This window comes from Brassica napus, chromosome C7, assembly GCF_020379485.1.
Source record: "Brassica napus cultivar Da-Ae chromosome C7, Da-Ae, whole genome shotgun sequence".
Taxonomy (NCBI): Eukaryota; Viridiplantae; Streptophyta; class Magnoliopsida; order Brassicales; family Brassicaceae; genus Brassica; species Brassica napus.
In genome coordinates, this window is record NC_063450.1 from 3,576,993 (window position 1) to 3,596,957 (window position 19,965).

Genomic DNA, 19,965 nt, shown 5'->3' on the forward strand with positions numbered 1-19,965 from the left:
GTTTCCACACATGTCGTGCCGGAGGGCATTAGAAGAAAACATCATTTATGGATTCCTCTGGAGCTCCACATCTTGCACAACAAATTATCCCTTGTATTCCTCTTGCTTTTAGATTTTTCAGTACCACTATACACCGTGATAGAAGTTGCCATAAGAAATGCTTTATTTTCGGAGGGCACCGCGCCTTCCAACAGAATGCTTTCAATATGTCCACAGTGGGTCCATAAAATTCTGGTGGTTTTTCCTTATCAGGATGGACCCGTTCTACTTGATATTCTGATTTTACCTTTTATTTCCCATTATTAGTGAAATGCCATCCATCTCTATCTTCCAGCTGATTTCTACTCAGTGGAATACTTTCAATAATTTTGGCATCGTGGGGATCCACCAAAGTCTGAATCGCCTGCAAATTCCATGTTCGCGATTCCGAATTAATGAGAGAATCCACTGTGATATTCGGGAGACTATTATGAAGGTTTTTGTTTGCTGGTCTCGAGCGAGTGGTTGGGATCCATGGGTCATTCCATACCGAAATAGATGAACCGGTTCCCACCCTTTTAATTAGTCCTTTGCTAACCAGAGATCTAGCAGATATGATACTCCTCCAGCCATATGACAAGGAATATGAACGGATCGGTTCAAGGGGTGAAGCATTCCTGTAGTATTGTCCTTTCAAAATTCGAGCGAAAAGAGTATTTGGTTTCTCTATCAAATGCCACAATTGCTTTCCAAACACTGTCGTATTGAAATCAATAAGATCCTTGAAACCAAGCCCACCCTGATCTTTATGTACGCAAACTTTATCCCATGATTCCCAATGCATGCCTTTTGTGCTTCCTCCTGGACTCCACCAAAATTGAGCTACAGCACTCGTCAACTTCTTTGCCGTAGCCTTTGGTAATCGATAACAAGACATCACATGGTTTGGTAAAGCCGTAACCACCGACTTGATGATGACCTCCTTTCCTCCTTTAGTAAAAAACTTAAAAGTCCATCCATTGACCCTATTGTTCAAACGATCTTGTACAAAGCTAAACACTTGTACCTTAGACCCTCCAAGGCTCTCTGGCAAACCCAGATAAGATCCCGTTCCACCTAAATTCTGTATTTCCAAAATATCTCTCAATTCCTGTCGACTGGATTCTTCGATCTAATGTCCAAATTGAATTGAAGATTTCTGGAAATTTATTTGTTGCCTTCCAAAAGAAAAGACTATCATTCAAATAACATATGAGAAATTGCTGGACAAGCTCTTGCCACCTTCATACCCGTTTATTGTTTCATTCTCTCAGCCTTTTTAATATTTGCAATCAAAGCTTCCGTGCACATAATAAATAAATAAGAGGATAACGGATCCCCTTGACGTAAACCCCGTTGGGGAATTATAAGACCCCTAGGCTGACAATTAAGGAGTACCCTATATTGAACCGAAGATATGCATTCCAACATCAGTTTGACCCAATGAGGATCAAAACCATTTTAAGGAGAAGAGCCTCAATAAATTTCCATTCAACCCTATCATACGTTTTACTCATATCCGTTTTAATTGCCACAAACTTATTTTGGCAAGACTTATTGGCTCGCAATCCATGAAACATTTCCTGAGCTATAAGGATATTATCCGATATAAGCCGTCCCGCCACAAAAGCCGATTGTGTCTCCGATATTAGCCGTGGAAGGCAAATCTTCAGTCTTTGACATAAGACTTTCGATATAATCTTATAACCGACATTACATAGGTTTATTTGCCTTAATTCCGTCATCCTTGTGGGACAACTACATTTAGTATTAATTAATATTTTTGGTAAATGTTTTAGAATACGGTAGTAACTAATACATTAAATTTAATGTTGATTTATATTCTTGGTAAAAAATTTAGAATACATAGTAATAACTCATATATCATCATTAAAATAAATATATTCAAATATAACATTACAAATTTTAGAATATTATTTAATTATATATTTTATAACCATATAATTTTTATTAATAAAAATTCAAAAATTTCTACAATTTTATAAAAAAATTATAAATTTTTAGTCATAATTTTTAGTCATAATATCATTAGTTTCTTTTATATATCTACAAATTTTATAAATACTGTTTACTTTTAATATTTGATAATTATACAATTTTATATCAAATTTTTAATTAATATTATACAAATTAATTTAATATATTTAACCAAAAAATAGATAAAAATCTATCTAACATTAAAATTCAAAATATTTACATATATATATTTTAAGGGGTTCTTTAAAAAATGACTCAATTGTTCAAGTCAGCCCAAAAAATAACCTATGCTTTTTTTAAGACTTTGTTTTGTCCTATTCACCCTAGAAGTTCTAGTTATCCACAAAAATGCCATTACTTTTTTTTCGAAAATAATGCTTTTACCTTACCATCCAGCTCATCTTCACCAAATATTTACAACTTTGTCATTGGCATCAATACCTCAACTACCAGGAACTACCAAATTGAGAGTGTTAATGCCCTAAAGTTTCGATTTTTTCTCATCCTTTCTCATTTCCTATCCACACAAACCACATATATATCTTACACTTTCTCTCAAAATTCATTAAAAAAACTGAAGATTTTGATTACAAATTATGTAAGATTCATAAGCTCACGATTCTTGGTGATTAACGAGTAGGTAGTTGTTGTAGTGAAGTTCTGGGTGATTTGAGAAACCACGCAAGTCATTTCACGAGTTCAAGGTATGAAATCGCGAACTACATTTTATTTTTCAGATCTGTTCGACGAAGAAGAGTTCTTTAGAAGTCTTCTGGTCAATGCATATGTTAGTTCTGCAATTGACCTTTTGTGTGTTTTAATAGAAGACTTCCCTAACTTTCCTTTTGTGTGTTTTGCAATTGACCTAGAAGTCTTCTAACTTTCCTTTGTAAACAAAAAATTTCGAAATTCCTGATAAACGGATTACTTTTAAATTTGACCGAAGTTGGTCAGAAATTTGACTTTTTGTAGAAAACTTCCTTAGAAGTCTTCCTGGAGAAAACTTCTACAGAAGTCTTCTGAAAGTCTTCCCTAAGTCTTCTCAATGCCGGAAGATGTCTGCATGGGTTACTTTTGCAATTGAAAAATAATAGTAAAAAATTTAATATCAATGAGAAGACTTCTAGAGAAGTCATCTGATGGAAGACTTCTGAAGAAGTCTTCTCTCGAAAAGTCAAATATAGTCAATTGCAAAAGTAACCCTGCAGACTTCTTGCGACATTGAGAAGACTTCCGGAAGACTTAGAGAAGACTTCTTTTGAAGTATTCTCCAGGTAGGCTTCCCTAGAAGTCTTCTACAAAAAGTCAAAATTCATACTAACTTCGGTCAAATTCAAAAGTAACATGTTTATCCGAGAAAGAAGTCTTCTCTGGAAATTTCGAAAAAAAATTCAATTTCAAAAGTAAACCAATATTTAGAAAGGAAGACTTCCGAAGATGTCTTCTGTGGAGTAGACTTCTTAAGAAGTCTTCCTTCGTAAATTTGCAATTGCAAAAATGACCTAAATAGAAGACTTCTTTTGAAGTCATCCACGGAAGACTTCAAAAGAAGTCTTCTACGTAAATATTTATTAAACTTCAAATTTATCTAAAATTAAAATGAATTTTTAATATCATCTTGCTAATTCATGTTTTTTAGTCAATATTGGGACTACCGAATCGAATTTATAACTTAATTGGTGATAATTATAAAGTTACAAACATTTATGTTTAATAATGTTTCTAGCTAAACGGAGAAGTCTTCTCCGATGATTTTTTTATTAATTTGATGTTTTGTGTTTGTGTTGTCTTCCTCATAAGATACAATTTTTTAACTTCCATGAGATTTAAAATTTTAACTTTCACTTAAAATTCAATTTTGTTCTTTTGTGAATTTGACTAAGGTTTTTTGAGAAGTCTTCTCTCTTAGTTTTAGAAAATTTTACTAAGTTTTTGTGTTGTTGTGTTTTAGTTATGTGTGTGTAGAATGATTAATTTTTTTTTAGTATGTTGCATCAATAAATTTAATGAAGTCAAATACTTTTGGCAAAACGTGAACATATTTATCATTCTTTTGATTGACATCTCTTAAAGTTTACAAAATAATTCACAACTAAAATTGTAACATCCCGAGTTGTGATATGTGGAAAGGTTTAAGAGAATCGATTTGGCTACCTATGTCACCAAAGTTGACTTACCTTCTCCGGAGCACATCCTGAAAGAACTCCAGAGTTAAGCGTGCTTGAGCTGGAGTAGTGGAAGGATGGGTGACCTATCGGGAAGTGATTCGCGATAGCGTGCGAGTGATGCCAAAGCATGGGAAAAGGTCGGGTGGTGATTGCAGGGTCAGTAACAATGATTTCGAGCCTTGGAAAATTAACGGACCGACCGTCGGATGGGATGGGGCCCACAGGCCGAATGAGCGGACGTGGGTGGCCCACGCGGGCATGGGTGGCCCACGCGGGCATGGGTGGCCCACGCGGGCATGGTTGGCCCACGCAGGCGTGGGTGGCCCATTAACCGTGGGCGGTCGGGGCGTTATAAGTGGTATCAGAGCTGGTTAGCCATCTCGGTTCTGACCCGAGAGGCATCTTGAGACCTGTCGTGGGGCGCAACGAGGACGTTTCGTTCTTTGAGAGGGGGTGAATTGTAACATCCCGAGTTGTGATATATGGAAAGGTTTAAGAGAATTGATTTGGCTACCTATGTCACCAAAGTTGAGTTACCTTTTCCGGAGCACATCCTAAAAGAACTCCAGAGTTAAGCGTGCTTGAGCTAGAGTAGTGGAAGGATGGGTAAACTATCGGGAAGTGATTCGCGATAGCGTGCGAGTGAGGCCAAAGCATGGGAAAAGGTCGGGTGGTGATTGCAGGGTCAGTAACAATGATTTCGAGTCTTGGAAAATTAACGGACCGACCGTCGGATGGGATGGGGCCCATAGGCCGAGTGAGTGGGCGTGGGTGGCCCATTAGCCGTGGACGGTCGGGGCGTTATAAGTGCAGATAAATTGGTGACAACTTGTCTTGTGGAGAGTTGTTAAAGGGTGAGGTCTTGGGTTCGAGTAACGCCAAGCGCATCAATAACCTACCGGTGGATGTGGAGGCAGTTCCTCCCACGGTGAGGGGTTAGGGTCGGTGCGCTGCAGCGCTGTGAAATCTGGGGTCCGCAGGACGGGTTGTCACAAAAATATTACACATACAAATTATAAAAAGACCATAAACAAAATTATTACACAGCTAGATATTATTCCTCAACATAGATAAGTTTGGACTCCACTTCACATCATCTCATTGTACCACTTTGGGCAGAAGACTTTCCGAAGACTTCGTGGGAAGTCTTCTAGCATAACATACAAAAGATTTCCCAAGAAGTCTTCTGAGAGTCTTCCGAGAATCTTTCGAGAGTCTTCCGAGAGTCTTCGAAGAATTATCCCAGAAGTCTTCCAAAATCTGTCTCAGATCTGAAAAATCTGCATATTCAAAAGCATTCAAATGACTTCAAAATAGAGAAGACTTCAAAAATAAATTTTTAGATAATAAACAAAACAGTCACATTAGGTAGGATCTATAATTTTTAGAATATAATATATAAAATACACAAAATACATATCCAAAATTTATACCATTTTAAGCAGAAGACTTCGGAAGACTTAAGACTTCCTGAAGAAGTCTTCTAGCATAAAATGCATAAGAAGGCTTCTGAGAAGTCTTCCGAGAGTCTTCTGAGAAGTCTTTCAAAGTCTCTCAGATCTGGAAAAATCTGCAAATTCAAAAACATTCAAATAACTTCAAAACAGAGAAAACTTCAAAAATGAAAATTTTATGCTTACAAAATAAACAAAACAGTCACACTATGTTGAATCTATAGCTTTTTAGAATCTAAAATATAAACACACACATAAATTCATATCCAAAATTTAGATATTTACCTTTGAAAGAGTGAAAGATGAGAATCATGTAATGAAAAATCTGCAAAAAGAAGATAAATTAGTGAGAAGACATAAGAAAAAGTGAGAAATATATATAAAATTGAGATTAGAGAGAGGTTGGAGAGTTTTAGAGTGAGAAACATTACATTTTTGTTGCAGTTATTTGAGAAGAAAAAGAGAAAGTGTAAATTTTCTTTATATATGGAGACAAAAATTCCAATTAGGTTAAATATTTTCGACCCAGAGACTTGTGGAAGACTTATGGAAGACTCATGAAAGACTTTGATTTAGGCGGGAAACCTAAATTATTCCAAAATTTAGGCGGAATGTGTCGAAATACTTCTTTTTAAGTTTTCTGTGAGTCTTCTAGACCCTAAAATCAAATAACTATGCAAAAAAAACTTTTTAAACATAAAAAAACTTAGAAAGTGTTTAAATCAAATTATTAGATAGTTACTAAACATATATAGGTCAGTTTGAAAAAGGAAAAAAAATGAAGATAAGATTTCAAATCTAACCCTAAAGATACCAACAATACTATAACATATGTTACCGAACCCTAAACCAATGACTTATGAACCAATCTACATTAATTCATCTATGTTGAAAATAATTCAATTTCATATAAACTAAATTTACATCATTGAAAACTGTTTATTATTACATGATTTCAAATTTTAACCCATGAAAATATTTTTTATAAAAATTTTAAATTATTTTTAAGATCTAATCCATGAGAAGATTTTCTATGGAAGACTTCTGGAAGACTTATGAAAGACTCTTGGAAGACTCTTGGAAGACTTATGGAAAACGTCTGGAAGACTTATGGAAGACTTTGATTTAGGCGGGAAACCTAAATTATTCCAAAATTTAGGCGGAAACCATAAATTCTACTATAAATACTACTAAAATTTAGGCGGGATGTGTCTGAAGACTTCTTTTTAAGTATTATGTGAGTCTTCCAGACTCTAAAATCAATTAACTATGAAAAAATCACTTTCTTAAACTTAACAAAAAAAACTTAGAAAGTGTTTAAATCAAGTTATTAGATAATTACTAAACATATATGAGTCAATTTGAAAAAGAAAAAAAAAAGAAGGTGAGATTTCAGAATCTAACCCTAAAGATACATACAATACTATAACATATGTTACCAAACCCTAAACCAATGACTCATGAGCCAATATACATTCACTCATTTATGTTGAAAATAATTCAATTTCAGATGAACTAAATTTACATCATTGAGAAAAGTTTATTATTACATGATTTCAATTTTTTTAAAAATTAAAAAATTAATTTTAAGATCTATTGAACGAGAATACTTACAAAGAAGTTATCCTAGAGAAGATTTTTTGTAAGTCTTCTCTAACAGAGGGTTATAATGGTAAAACTGAATACATGTTTTTTGTTTGTTCACAAGGGGATGTTGTAATTTCACTAGGCTTTTGGGTTACTTTTGCATTTGATTAAATTTGGGGTACACTTTTGTATTCAAAAAAAAGTTTTGAGTCACTTTTGGCAAATCTCCTATATTTTAATATAATTTAAAATAAAATAAAATATTTTTGTCTTAATTTTATGTTTAATTAAAACAAATTTATATTAAGATATTGGTAAAAAAAATCTATAATATTAATAAAATTTTATTGATGTACATGGTGCAAGAAAACACCTAATTTATATTTTATAATATATTTGAATAGTGAGACTTTAAATATAAAGTTAAGTTGAAATTATTTTTGGAGTATGGGAAACTCCTAATACAATGGACTAGCTTTAATAAAAATAAAGTGAATATTTTTTTCCTTATGGAATATATTACAACTTTTTAACTAGGACAATTCTCTCAAATAGTTTTTTAAAAGTTTTTGTCACAAAAATAACCTTAAAGAAAAAAAAATGACCAAAATAGTTTTTTTTTATTTTAAAAATTTAATATTTATTTTTTATTTTTTAAAATTTGAAACTCTATCCCCAAAACGCCACCATTTAACTCTAAACCCTAAGTTTATATTAGTTAACCTTATGGTAAATTACATTTTCACTCTTTAATAAAATTTATTTTGGTCATTTTTTTTTAGAACTATTTTTGTGACATACATTTAAAAATAACTATCCTACGGAATTTTTCTTTATAACTAATAAAAAGTGCATTTTATGGAAATGTGTTAAAGCATGCAATCGACACAACTCCTAAATACGGTTACTTAGTTAGTGCTAAAGGAAAAAAAGGAACATAAATCTTTTTTTTTTTTTGAAAAGGAACATAAATCCAAGGTAAGAGAAAAAAAAAAGAAGCAAAAATAGATTTCCAACTTCCAAGTTTACAAGTTTGTCAGAAAATACATTTCATCATCCACTATTAGTTATCTGCGTGCCAGGTTATGATTTGTGGAATGCTTTTAAAATTTAGCTTACTATATTTTTCTTGAATAGCAAAAATAGAAAAAACCAATAAAATTCGAGGTAATTCACTGTTTCCAAATTTTCTGAAATCCAAACTTGTACATTCTGTGTTTTGATCGATGGAGAAGAGAGACCTTTTTTCACAGATGATTGCAGGAGAAATGATAAAGTCTCTCTGCATTTAGAGAAAGAGAGAGAGAGAGAGAGAGAGAGAGAGAGAGAGAGAGAGAGAGAGAGAGAGAGAGAGGGAGGGAAAGGAATTGTTTTATTTTTGTGTTCTTGGGAGAGAAGAAAAGATGGAGAGTTTCAGTGAAACGGATCACGAGGAGGTGGCGGCGAAGATGACGTCGGAGGTTGGGGAGAATTTTGAGGATGAAGGGTTGGTTTCGAACTCGACGTTGGAGAAAGTTGCTGCAGCGAAGAAGTATATAGAGGACCATTACAACAAACGCATGAGACACATCCAGCAACGTAAAGAAAGGTGGAACCTTGTTTTTGCACACCATCTGTTCGTTCATATTCCTAAGAGAACAACAATGTGTTGTTTTAAGAGCTGTATGAACGTTTGCTTCGTTTTGATTTGCAGGCGTTTGGTGCTAGAACAAAAGATAGCATCTTTAGATGTATCAGAAAAAGAACAACTCGAGTTGCTTGAGGATTTGCAGAGGAAAGAGACTGAGTATACTAGGTTGATGAGGAACAGGCTCTGCGTTGATGATTTTGATCTTCTCAGTATTATTGGTAGAGGAGCTTTCGGCGAGGTTAGTCTCTTTGAACACTTGTAGTTGTAGCAATTAGACGCACTTTAATTGTTTTTGTTTTTTTTGTAAATGTGGGATCTTTCTTAGGTAAGGCTATGCCGTGAGAAAAAGACTGGCAACATTTATGCCATGAAGAAGCTGAAGAAGTCTGAAATGCTTAGTAGGGGGCAAGTGAGTCTTACAATGATCTCATTTTACTCTTTGTTTTACATATTTGAATACAAGTCTAAGATACCCTTTTGGTTGATCGTTCTAAATAGGTTGAGCATGTTAGAGCTGAGAGGAACTTGCTAGCAGAAGTTGCTAGTGACTGTATTGTGAAGCTTTATTATTCGTTCCAAGATCCAGAATACTTGTACCTTATCATGGAGTATTTGTCTGGTGGTGATGTGATGACATTGCTTATGAGGGAAGAGACTTTGACTGAGACCGTCGCTCGGTTTTACATTGCACAAAGTATTTTGGCTATTGAGTCCATACATAAACATAACTATGTTCACAGGTTGGTTCCGGCTGTCATTAAGATAAATGCAGCGTTAAACTGGATATGCATATTGAAGGTAGATCTTTTGTAGGGATATAAAACCAGACAATCTTCTGTTGGACAAGCATGGTCATATGAAGCTGTCAGATTTTGGTCTTTGTAAACCTCTCGATTGTAGAAACATTTCGGCCATGAACGTAAATGAGCCTTTGAATGATGAGAATACAAATGAATCAATCGATGATGATGAGAACTGCTCAATAGGACGCCGTGGAAGGCGTTGGAAGAGCCCATTGGAACAGCTGCAGCATTGGCAGATAAACAGAAGAAAACTGGTATAGAACCAAACTCTGTTTATGATAGTAGTCTTTTACTCATATCACATTTGGGGAGTGCCTTAAACTGCTTCTTTGGATTTTGCCTGCTCTTGTTTTGAAACAGGCATATTCAACTGTTGGTACTCCTGATTATATTGCGCCTGAAGTGTTGCTGAAGAAGGGATATGGTGTAGAGTGTGACTGGTGGGTCACTGAAAATATCTTTTAGATTATTCTCCGTAGAACTGTGCCTCTTATTATCTGTTCTTTCTGTTTCATAACTTAAGGAGCATCTACTAGTTGATCTGACATGTTTCTAATTCCTTTCATCGACCCATACACATTTCATTTAATTGCAGGTGGTCTTTGGGAGCCATTATGTATGAGATGCTCGTTGGTTATCCCCCATTCTACTCAGATGACCCCGTGACAACATGTAGAAAGGTCTCTTTGCTACTATATTACAGTAATTTTCACTTTTTTCTTTAAGAAGGATCCTATTGATGCTGAGATAGTTATAAATGGAGGACGTGTTGAACATTTCCAAGTTGCTTTGCTGTATTACTGTCGGGATCTTCGCACAATTTATTTATCTTCGAATACATAAATTGACATTTCTGTGCATTTTCCCAATGTTTTGCATAAATGTGCTTATAGATCGTGAGCTGGAGAACTCAACTTGTATTCCCAGATGATGCAAGGTTGACACCTGAGGCACGAGATCTCATTTGCAGCTTGCTTTGCGATTCTGATCATAGGCTTGGTTCTCATGGAGCCGGAGCTGAGCAAATCAAAGTATGTAAATATATTTTAAACAAACATTGTTTGTTCTTCTCTTGTCTGTCACATCCATATCTTGACAAAACAAGACACATCATCTAGGCTCATCCTTGGTTCAAAGATGTGGAATGGGAAAAGCTATATGAGATGGATGCAGCTTTCAAGCCAGTAGTCAATGGAGAGCTTGATACCCAGAATTTCATGAAATTCGATGAGGTAAAAAAAAGGAACTACCATCTCAGGGATTATCAAGTTCTTATTATCTCTTTTAACTGAGGCATCAATATCATCTTCTGGTTCTTCCTTAGGTGGATTGTCCAAAACCAACAAGAACAGGATCTGGACCTTCATGGAAGGTACCCACAATTCTTAAGGAAAATCGTATCTTCTTATTCTGAGGCTTTTGTTCTCTACTTACCAGACCTTGTCCTGTGATCGTAGGTGAGCATAACCCCTCAAAATATCAATTTTGTGGGATATACATACAGAAACTTTGACGCTGTCCGTAGCTCTCGCCATTCTTTAGGTGCTAACTCTTCTTCTTTGTTTTCTGATTAACACCATTTATCTTGTGCACTGTCGAGCTACGCATCTCATAGTTTCTTGAATGCAGATATCAAAGGAAGCCTTTCGCCACCACGCTCATCAACTGACTCCACCCGAAGTAAGCCTTGTTATTATAGCACTTACATGTTTTCCAAAAATATGCTTTTGACTAAGTTTCCATGCCTTAACTTCATTTTAAATCTCAGGTGACTCTGCCATTGATTACGCACTACTCTCTACCGTTGATGCTTCACAACAATGACTCAATCTAAGTCATCATCATCTTCTTCTTCTTTTTCTACAAAACATTCCTCTGCAACTTTTGTGTGTTTCTTGATCCATTGAACTTTATTTTCTTTGGCAATGTACAGTCTATAATTGCTTGCAATTGCATAGGGAAGAGAAGATCCTGAGGAATCTTTCTCTTTCAGCAGCTTCTGTTTTGCCTTTTGTTTTTATTTCGGGGCGATTTATTTTATATGCCCAGAAATGGCCGTTCATGTATTTTTCTTGTACGGCCGTTTTCCTTGTGGCAGTTTGTTTCCCGCCATTGTGTTTACTGTTATTGTTAGCAATATCCAAACACCAGTTTGATCATCTTCCTCTCTGTTTTTGTTTGTAAATATTGTTAGCTCTTGCCTCTTGTTAATAAATTTATCAATTCATTTAACAGGATAACATATTTGTTTAAACTTCTATAGAATTAAATTATAGTTGCTAAGAATATATATTTTATATTTAAATATATATAAATTTTAATAAGTTTTGGATTTTATTTTATTTTAAATATATTAAACTCGTAAAAATTAGTTTGTTAATTTACTTAATGAACGGATAAATGTAATTGAAATTTCATTAATTAACTATCAACAAAAAAAGTTCATTTGATTATATTGTTTTAGTTTTATACCAAAATTCAGAAATATAAATAAAAATAGTCATTACTATATTTCGAAAAACTTGACAAAAAGGGTCTAAAGAAAATTTAATATAATAAGTGATGTAAAAGTTATAAGTTATTATCATATTTAAAATTTGCCAAAAATATGAACTTTTTAAAGTAAATTATACATGTTCTAATTAAGTGATGGCATGTCACAATTTCTTAAAACCATATGATTTTTTTGGCGAAAATGAATATGGTCATGACACATAAACAAATAACTTCTCAAATAGTGTTTCAGGAAATTTAATTATTTTGTTTGTTTTTCCTCGCCCATTGTGGATCAAATCACTTTAGTCAATCTTCTAAAAATAATCTATCTTTATATATAAAGAAGACCCATGAATCACTCCCAGGGTGTCCACCTAGAATTCCAGCTCATCAATTCAAAGCCCGTCCTGTTGACACGTGTCCCGTTTTCTTAAAACGCAACATACATGTTTTTTATGTATTGGGCTTTTGTTTCAATAGAAATATAAGCCTGTCAGCCCAGCCTGAAACAAAAAGACCAAGATCTTCTTTGCCAATGGTGATTTCTAAAACTAGGGTTCATCGTCTTCTTCAGCCTTGACAACCTAAGCCATCAATGGCGTTTCAGGAGGTTGAGTGAGATGAATCGTCATGAAGAATCTATGTGTCCAGTTCGATTGTCGTTTCATCTTATGATCCTTCCTCTCCTCTAGAACGTTACCTGATTCATTGAATCATTGCCTTTAACAACCTTCTTAACTCAGTGAGATAAAACATTTAATGTTTGGGATCTTATATCTCTTCTAGGCGGTGGATCTCCATCTATAAAAAAAGACAGCTTTCATCCCTGATAACATCATTCTCACAACTCCTGATAATACCAAAAACTTATTTTCAGTTTAGTGCTTCTTATTCTCATCGTTCTCACAATTCATCGGACGATCAAGATGCCCATTAAAGATCATTCAATCAATCCTCCTAATACGTCTTGCTTTTGGAAGGTTCGAATGTGAAGAGGAGGTGCGCTCAAGAAGACAATAAAGAAGAACCGTTTCGCTACTCACCTCACCAGATCCAACGGCTTGAAACGTATTCTCTCTTATTCTCTACTCAACTGTTCTCTCCAGTTCTTTCTTTCTGTTCTTTTCTGTTTGTGTTTGCAGGGCTTTTGATGAGTGTTTGACATTCAGATGAGAAACAGAGGATGCAACTTAGCTTTGATGAACAGAAGCTTCAATTGAAACTGCACAGCTTAGAAAAGAGGTTCTAGCGTTTTCTTTATGAAACCTCTTTCATGCATTGTGATTGATCTTAGAGATTAAACTTCCACTAACATATTTTTTGGCAGCTCGTGAGGGCTTCAAGCATTGCAGCTAAATCATGGGAGGCCACTTTCTCATCTCCCACCACTACTAAACCAGATGCACGTTTCTCCATTAGAGTTACTCCACAGTGGTCTTTTGCTTGATTTTAATCTTCTTCCAGGAAGTTGTTCTTCAATGACTTCCTCGAGTTTACAGTATCTTGGTTATCTCGGACATGGATAAGTCTCTGACGATTAACATTGATGTGACCGCTATGAAAGAATTGCTTAGGCTTGCACAAACTAATGAGCCTCTGTGGATCAAAACAGATGGATGCCTAGACGTTCTCAGTCTCAAAAGCTATGAGAATGCATTCCCAAGATTGAGTAGTCGTGGAGGAAAGAACCACAACCTTAGAGTGGAAGTAATAGATCTTATGGCATTGTTTTCACTAATGCAGTGACACTTGTGGAGATGCTCATGGACTCTGTGAGTAACCAACTTGATGTAGATTCTACAGAGGTGGTTTGCTTTTTTTTGTCTCATATAATATTCTTTTCATAAATTATAGGTCAAAGCTCGAGAGATTTTTCCTTCAGTCGTTGCAGCATCTAAAATTCTTGGAGTGGTTTCATCTAAGATTGCGTGGAAATCACGGAGATGCCTTACATTTGACAACAACATGATCTGAAGGCGGTGGAATGATTCTGGAAGATCAAAGACGTGACTGCTTCTGTTTTGTATTTTGGAATCAATAAGATTAGCTCTGTTAAGCCTCTGTGGAATCAAAAAGAAAAAAGATTAGCTATGTTTTGCGACACTCACCGAATGCTACTTTCAATTATTTTTTTATGAAACTCTACTTTCGTTTCAGAGCACTAAAACTCTCATTCTAATAGTTAAAAAAATATATAATGGAAGATAAGATATGACGCTTATAAACAACCAATTAGGGAAATTATGCCCAATAACACTAAAAAAACTATAATTCACTAACTAACTAAAATCTCATACTCTCTCCAACTTTCTCTTCCTATCTCTCTCTACTCTTTTTCCCAAAATCTAATTTCTCAATTTTTTTTGGTTATTTGGCAAATAAACCCTTATAAATACAAACCGCTCAAAAAGTAAACATTTAGCCAAAGACCATCAGGTGAATAAAAAATCAAAAATACAAAACTATGACCAATTTTATGTGTTATATGTACTCTGCAATAATAAATAAATTATACAGCTTACCACAAAACGCAAAAAAACGTTACCTTCAAACCATATAAACTTTATAAAAGTATTCAATCCAGTAAATCCAAACCAATTAAAACCAAACAGAACCAAAATAGAGAAAATGGTTTGGATTTAATAATACCGAAAATAGCGAATGAATGTTATTTTTAAGAAACCGCGGTATATGGATATGGTTTGGTATATAAACCGATCAGACCGAATAAACCAAATAAACTGATCAATTAAAAAACACTAGTACAATTATACGTAAATTATATAATATAATTAATAATATATAAATTTTCTTATAATTTATTTTATTAATATGATCTTCATACCTATAATGTTGATTTTAGTAATTTAATATTTTATTTGAATTTTATTTAAAAAAATTATTTAAACAATACATAATTTGTAATTTTTTTTCAAACAATGTGTGCTAATATTTAGTTATTTAATAATATTATGAATTACTTATTTTCTTATTTTTATTCTATAAAAACTATTATTATTATTAACTTAATATGGTTACTAATTATTTTAAATAGTAAAAAATAGTCAATTCAAATTCTTAAATATCTTCGTGTTGTATTAAAGCCGATTTTTAATCAAATAAAGTAAAATTTATAATAAATTATAAAATACATATATATATATATATATATGTATATATATATTTATGATTTTTGGGATTAAAACCAAACAAACCAAAAACCGATTATATAAAAACCGAGTCAAGTCAAGATAAATATGATTTTAATGTGGAAGTTTTTTTTATAATCCGAAATATCGAGAAGCCAAAAAAATAACCAAAACCGAACTGATATTCGGATTGAACACCTCTAACTTTACAGAATATATGTAATCGTTGTTGTGATAAAGAACATTTACGTATTTAAAAATAAAAGTCTTAAAAACAAAAAACTAACTTCTATAAAGACTATTTTTGGGATTTCGTATAGCGTTAAAATATCCTCAACTTAACAGCCCAAATCATTCTTAGGAAATACAATAACAAAACCCATAACCTCATTATTCGTATAATCGATAATTGAATTCTATATTAATCCTATGAATTGTGATTCTCTACTAAAATGTAATTGAAAAAACATAAAAATTATGCCAAAAACAATAAAAAAGGACCAAAGAAAACGCAAATTTCCTAAAAGACACAGACACTAAAATGTAATTATCTACCAGTTTATTATATAATACATAGACAATTATAATTTACAAAATATACGTCGATATATCATACGTAGAGCATATTCCGTCCGTAGGGCGGGCCGACCCTAGTATCTAATACTATAAATAAGACTATTCTCTCACGAGAATGAGCCACATCACTAATTCGATTCACCACGTTGCGACATCTGTCCCTCTTTTTCTAAACTCACCGTTTCATGTATTTCGTATTGGGTTTCGGGGTTTCTTTGACTTTGTCGTTGGGCTTCTTTATGAACACGATCGTCCCGTCGAACTCTACATTCAATATCAAGACTGAAACGTTGCGTTTTGGATTAGGGTTTTCGTTGTCTCTCTCTCGCGTCTCCATTGTTCCTCCATGGATCGATCTTTCGTCTTCTTCATCCGCTGCGAGATGATGCAGTAACTGATCCCCCTCATAAAGCCCTCCTTAATCACTCACACACGATCTCCACTCGATGCGACCCAGGAGAGTGCAAGGCGGTGGAAGTCTACTATAAAAAGGTATGACTTCATGCTTTCATAATCATCCTTCGTTCTAAACTAATCAGTATACAAAAGGTTTGAGTCATGGCTAACGATTTGGTTTTCCTCTCCGATCTACAGACTGGCCACTCTTCCTCCTCCGTTCAAGTTCGCCTGCTCCGATTTTGGGAGGCCAAGAATGTCCGGCGTGGTGGAGAGCTTATGTGAGTCGATATGCTCCTTCTTGATCCTCAAGTAATCTATTTTACTGCTATTTTTGTTTATAGTTTTAATTAGATCTCCGGTTATATTCTATATACATCGCCACCGTCTTGATTCCAGATTATCATTATTCATTGTGTTTTGAAGTTCCTGTTGTGGATTTATGGTCGAGCCATCCCCCAGCTTTTAATGTTTGATATCTTCTATTCACAATGTTCATATTTTTAAGGCTGTGAAAATTCTCCGTTTCTGACTATTAGTTTATTTAGATTTATGGCTGAGCCATTTCCCAGCTTTTGATGTTTGATATCTTCTTTCACAATGTGATAATACCGGTGTATGAAGTTCCTAATGAGTTGAGCAGCTGGCAAATAAAAATCAAAGAGAGAAGAGAGAGGTTCAAGTTGTGCTCCGTGGACAAGGACTTGGAGGTTTCTGATCCGAATCCTCACAACTCCATTGTAAGGTCTCTCAACCACAATTGTACAGGTTCTGCTGAGTACACAAGTCTAAGATATCTTGAGAGCTCATCAGCGGTAAGTTCTGAGAACAAGAGAAGACATTTCTTATGACTACAACAGATTTGATGTTTAACTTATGCTCTAAATTGTTCCAGGAATCAAGTTCGGATCTAGAAAGACGAGACAGAAACATTCAAGACCTGAAACAAGAGCAGGAGCAACCAAGTCCTGTCTCTGTTCTAGAGAGGATACGTCTGGAAGAAGAAACAGTAGAAGAGAAGATTAGATTGCTAGCTTTTGATGATTCAGGCATGAATCTTCTAGAAAAGGACTCAGTTCACAAGTTTGTGAAGAAAGTTCCTAAAGCTTCAAGACTGAACTGGACTAATCTCATGGCAAGATGCATCGAAGAAACATCACTACTCGACGAATTCTCACACGGCGATCACAACAACGGTAAGCTTCTTCTGGTTCTTGATCACACGGACGAGATTCTCTAAGAGATTTACCGTCAAGACATCATCAAGTTTTGGCCTTTTTTTAGAGTTATCATCAATCTACCATCTTCTTCCTTTAGAGAAGACCTGATTGACGAGAAGCTGAGATGTTTCGACTGGGGTACTCTGCTGTGAAACTCCAAAAACGTTGGATCAGATCATTGAGACTGATGTGGTAAAGCTGAAGGTGTTTATCTGTACCACGTCTTTGGTCGGGTTTTGGTGGTGAAGCTGAAGGTGTTTATCTGTACCAAAAGAGTAACTGAAATAAAGGTGGAGAAGGGATGGTGCAGTGTTTCCTGCTCAAACTGGGCCAAGAAACTTTAGCGCACAGTATCATCTTTCACATGTCTTCCTTGCAACAATACTAGTGCAGTTGGTGTACTCCGGTATGTTCTAATTTCCGGCAACTTATTCAGTTACATTAAATTTCTGACCTAGCGCAAACTCACCTTTAGGATTTGATGTATGTTCTCTGTCCGCTAGGTACGGTGTGGAGATGTCCGTTGCAGATGAAACTGGTAAAGCTTTGTTTGTCTGTTTCGATGAGGTAATGACCAAACTTCACAACATGAGGGCCTTTGAAGCTGACCATCTTTTGGTACGTACTTTATCAACTGTAATTCGTATTTTTTTACTGGCTACTTATTCACAGTTTCCATTGAACCACTCTTTGCTCAGGCTGGTGATGGTGTCAACCCAGAGGAAACACAGGCCCCGCCGTTTGTGTGAGACATGGTTGGTAAGACCTACACATTCCAGGTGAGGGTGAGTTCACTTAAATTCACAGCGAATCATCAGACCTTTACTGTCTCGCGCATCCTCAGTGAGCGTGACCGTGTGCTGCAGCCTGCATTTTTTGATAATCTAAGGTTTATAGAATGTAAGGTTTATAGATTTTTCCATATACGTGGCTGTTCGGTATAAAGATATATATGACTTTTTTTATCAAATAGGGAGGCGACGTTTACAATGGAGATAACAACCCCGATGCCATCACAGTGCCTTTTAAGGTGGAAACTGGTGGACCTAGCCAGGTGCAGGTAGCATCGGAGAAGGTGAAGAAACCACGCAAGACATAGGTGAAGAGGATTGGAGTACAAGACGCAGTTTTTCCTGTGTTTTTTTAATGCTCAAATCGTTTATGTTGGTTTTTTTTCCTTTTCTGGTGTTTGCTTTATTAACAAGTTTGACTTTTACACTTTGCTACTTCTACAGTTTTGGTTTTTTTAATACCAAATATAAAATATATCTCATTTAGGAAATATTTGGTATTATAAGGTTTTTTAATTCAAGTTAGTATTCTCTATATTCCGTCATGATTGTAAATATGATCATGTTTAACGTAGGCAATCATCCGCATATTTTGAGTCCAATTTGACAACGACAACATATACTAAACATGCGATGGGTCCATTCATATTTGATATTTCCCTTCATTCGCATTTTATTCAACAAATACTAAATATAAATATAATGCTCACACAGTACCTGCGGCTCCATAATAGTTAAGAAGCTAAACACATGACCCGTATACATTATATTTATAGTATACATATATTTATAGCTTAGCATTGAACTGGTTTACTTGGTACGCTATCTCTGATCCGGTATGTTCTCATGTACTGACTTTATCACTATCTTCGCCGGAAAAGGAGCCAATGTGTTCTTGAACAATTATAGGCTTCGACGAAGATATCGTTCACCAGTGTTTTAAGTGTCATATTTTGAAAGACTGGACTCCCTCTTCTCTTATAGTCTTACATTTACTACTTTTATGAAAACCTTCTTCTTAACGCTTAAACATTAATTGTTTTAAATTTAAGGTTTCATATAAAGAGTCTGTGACACATATTATATATATACTATGTTTTAAAGATCAAGATATCCACAAATATAATAGAATTATATGCATACTACAAAGACACCATAAAGAAAGAGCCAGCATAAATTAAAAAACCCCATGTTTAATTAAATAAACTATTATGTGTACTTGAAATATTCTTTCATGAATATTATAGCAAGAAAGGTAGAAAAAAATTATAACTAACATTCAATAAGAGTGGTTAAAAAAACAAAAAAAAAAACTAACATTCAATAAGAGAATATTAACTTTAAGTACATATTTATGTATAAATCAAATTACGCTTTAATATAAAAATATATAGTTTAATTAGTCAAACTTCTCAATTATTGTACTGTAAAACTTTCAATGGTTGATTAGAAAGAGTAATTTAACTATAACTAACAAATCCCTATAAGGAAAGTTATATATATAGTTAGATATATGCAAGGAGCATAAAAATTTTAAGTCCCCTAATGAAATATAAAACAAAAAGTAGAAAAATAATTAGTAGACCAATTAAGATAATAGTAATAAAAAAACTTTAAAAGTAAATTATTAAACCATAATATTATTAAATAAGTAAATATTAAATCAAATATTTGTCGAC

General features: G+C 34.3%; 1 protein-coding gene across 11 annotated transcripts; it reads left to right on the forward strand.

Annotated features, from left to right (window-relative positions):
* The first annotated feature begins 8,206 nt into the window (after positions 1–8,206).
* On the forward strand, positions 8,207–18,777 carry LOC111213083 (serine/threonine-protein kinase tricornered). 11 transcript variants are annotated; one of them, XM_048764424.1, is made up of 23 exons: positions 8,207–8,813; positions 8,919–9,093; positions 9,181–9,264; positions 9,354–9,595; positions 9,669–9,912; positions 10,019–10,098; positions 10,254–10,338; positions 10,552–10,689; positions 10,777–10,890; positions 10,983–11,030; positions 11,116–11,200; positions 11,288–11,338; positions 11,427–13,030; positions 13,135–13,396; positions 13,482–13,926; positions 14,009–16,371; positions 16,474–16,587; positions 16,900–17,090; positions 17,171–17,471; positions 17,593–17,901; positions 17,999–18,113; positions 18,194–18,395; positions 18,469–18,777. In XM_048764424.1, the coding sequence occupies exons 1-13, from the start codon at positions 8,629–8,631 to the stop codon at positions 11,480–11,482; spliced, it is 1,587 nt and encodes a 528-aa protein (XP_048620381.1). In that variant the 5' UTR covers positions 8,207–8,628; the 3' UTR covers positions 11,483–13,030; positions 13,135–13,396; positions 13,482–13,926; positions 14,009–16,371; positions 16,474–16,587; positions 16,900–17,090; positions 17,171–17,471; positions 17,593–17,901; positions 17,999–18,113; positions 18,194–18,395; positions 18,469–18,777. The 11 variants fall into 11 exon arrangements, with proteins under 11 accessions (XP_048620381.1, XP_048620382.1, XP_048620385.1 ...); XM_048764425.1 differs by having other exon boundaries at positions 16,474–16,556; positions 17,560–17,901; XM_048764428.1 differs by having other exon boundaries at positions 16,474–16,556; positions 17,598–17,901; positions 18,194–18,384.
* The last annotated feature ends 1,188 nt before the right edge of the window (positions 18,778–19,965 follow it).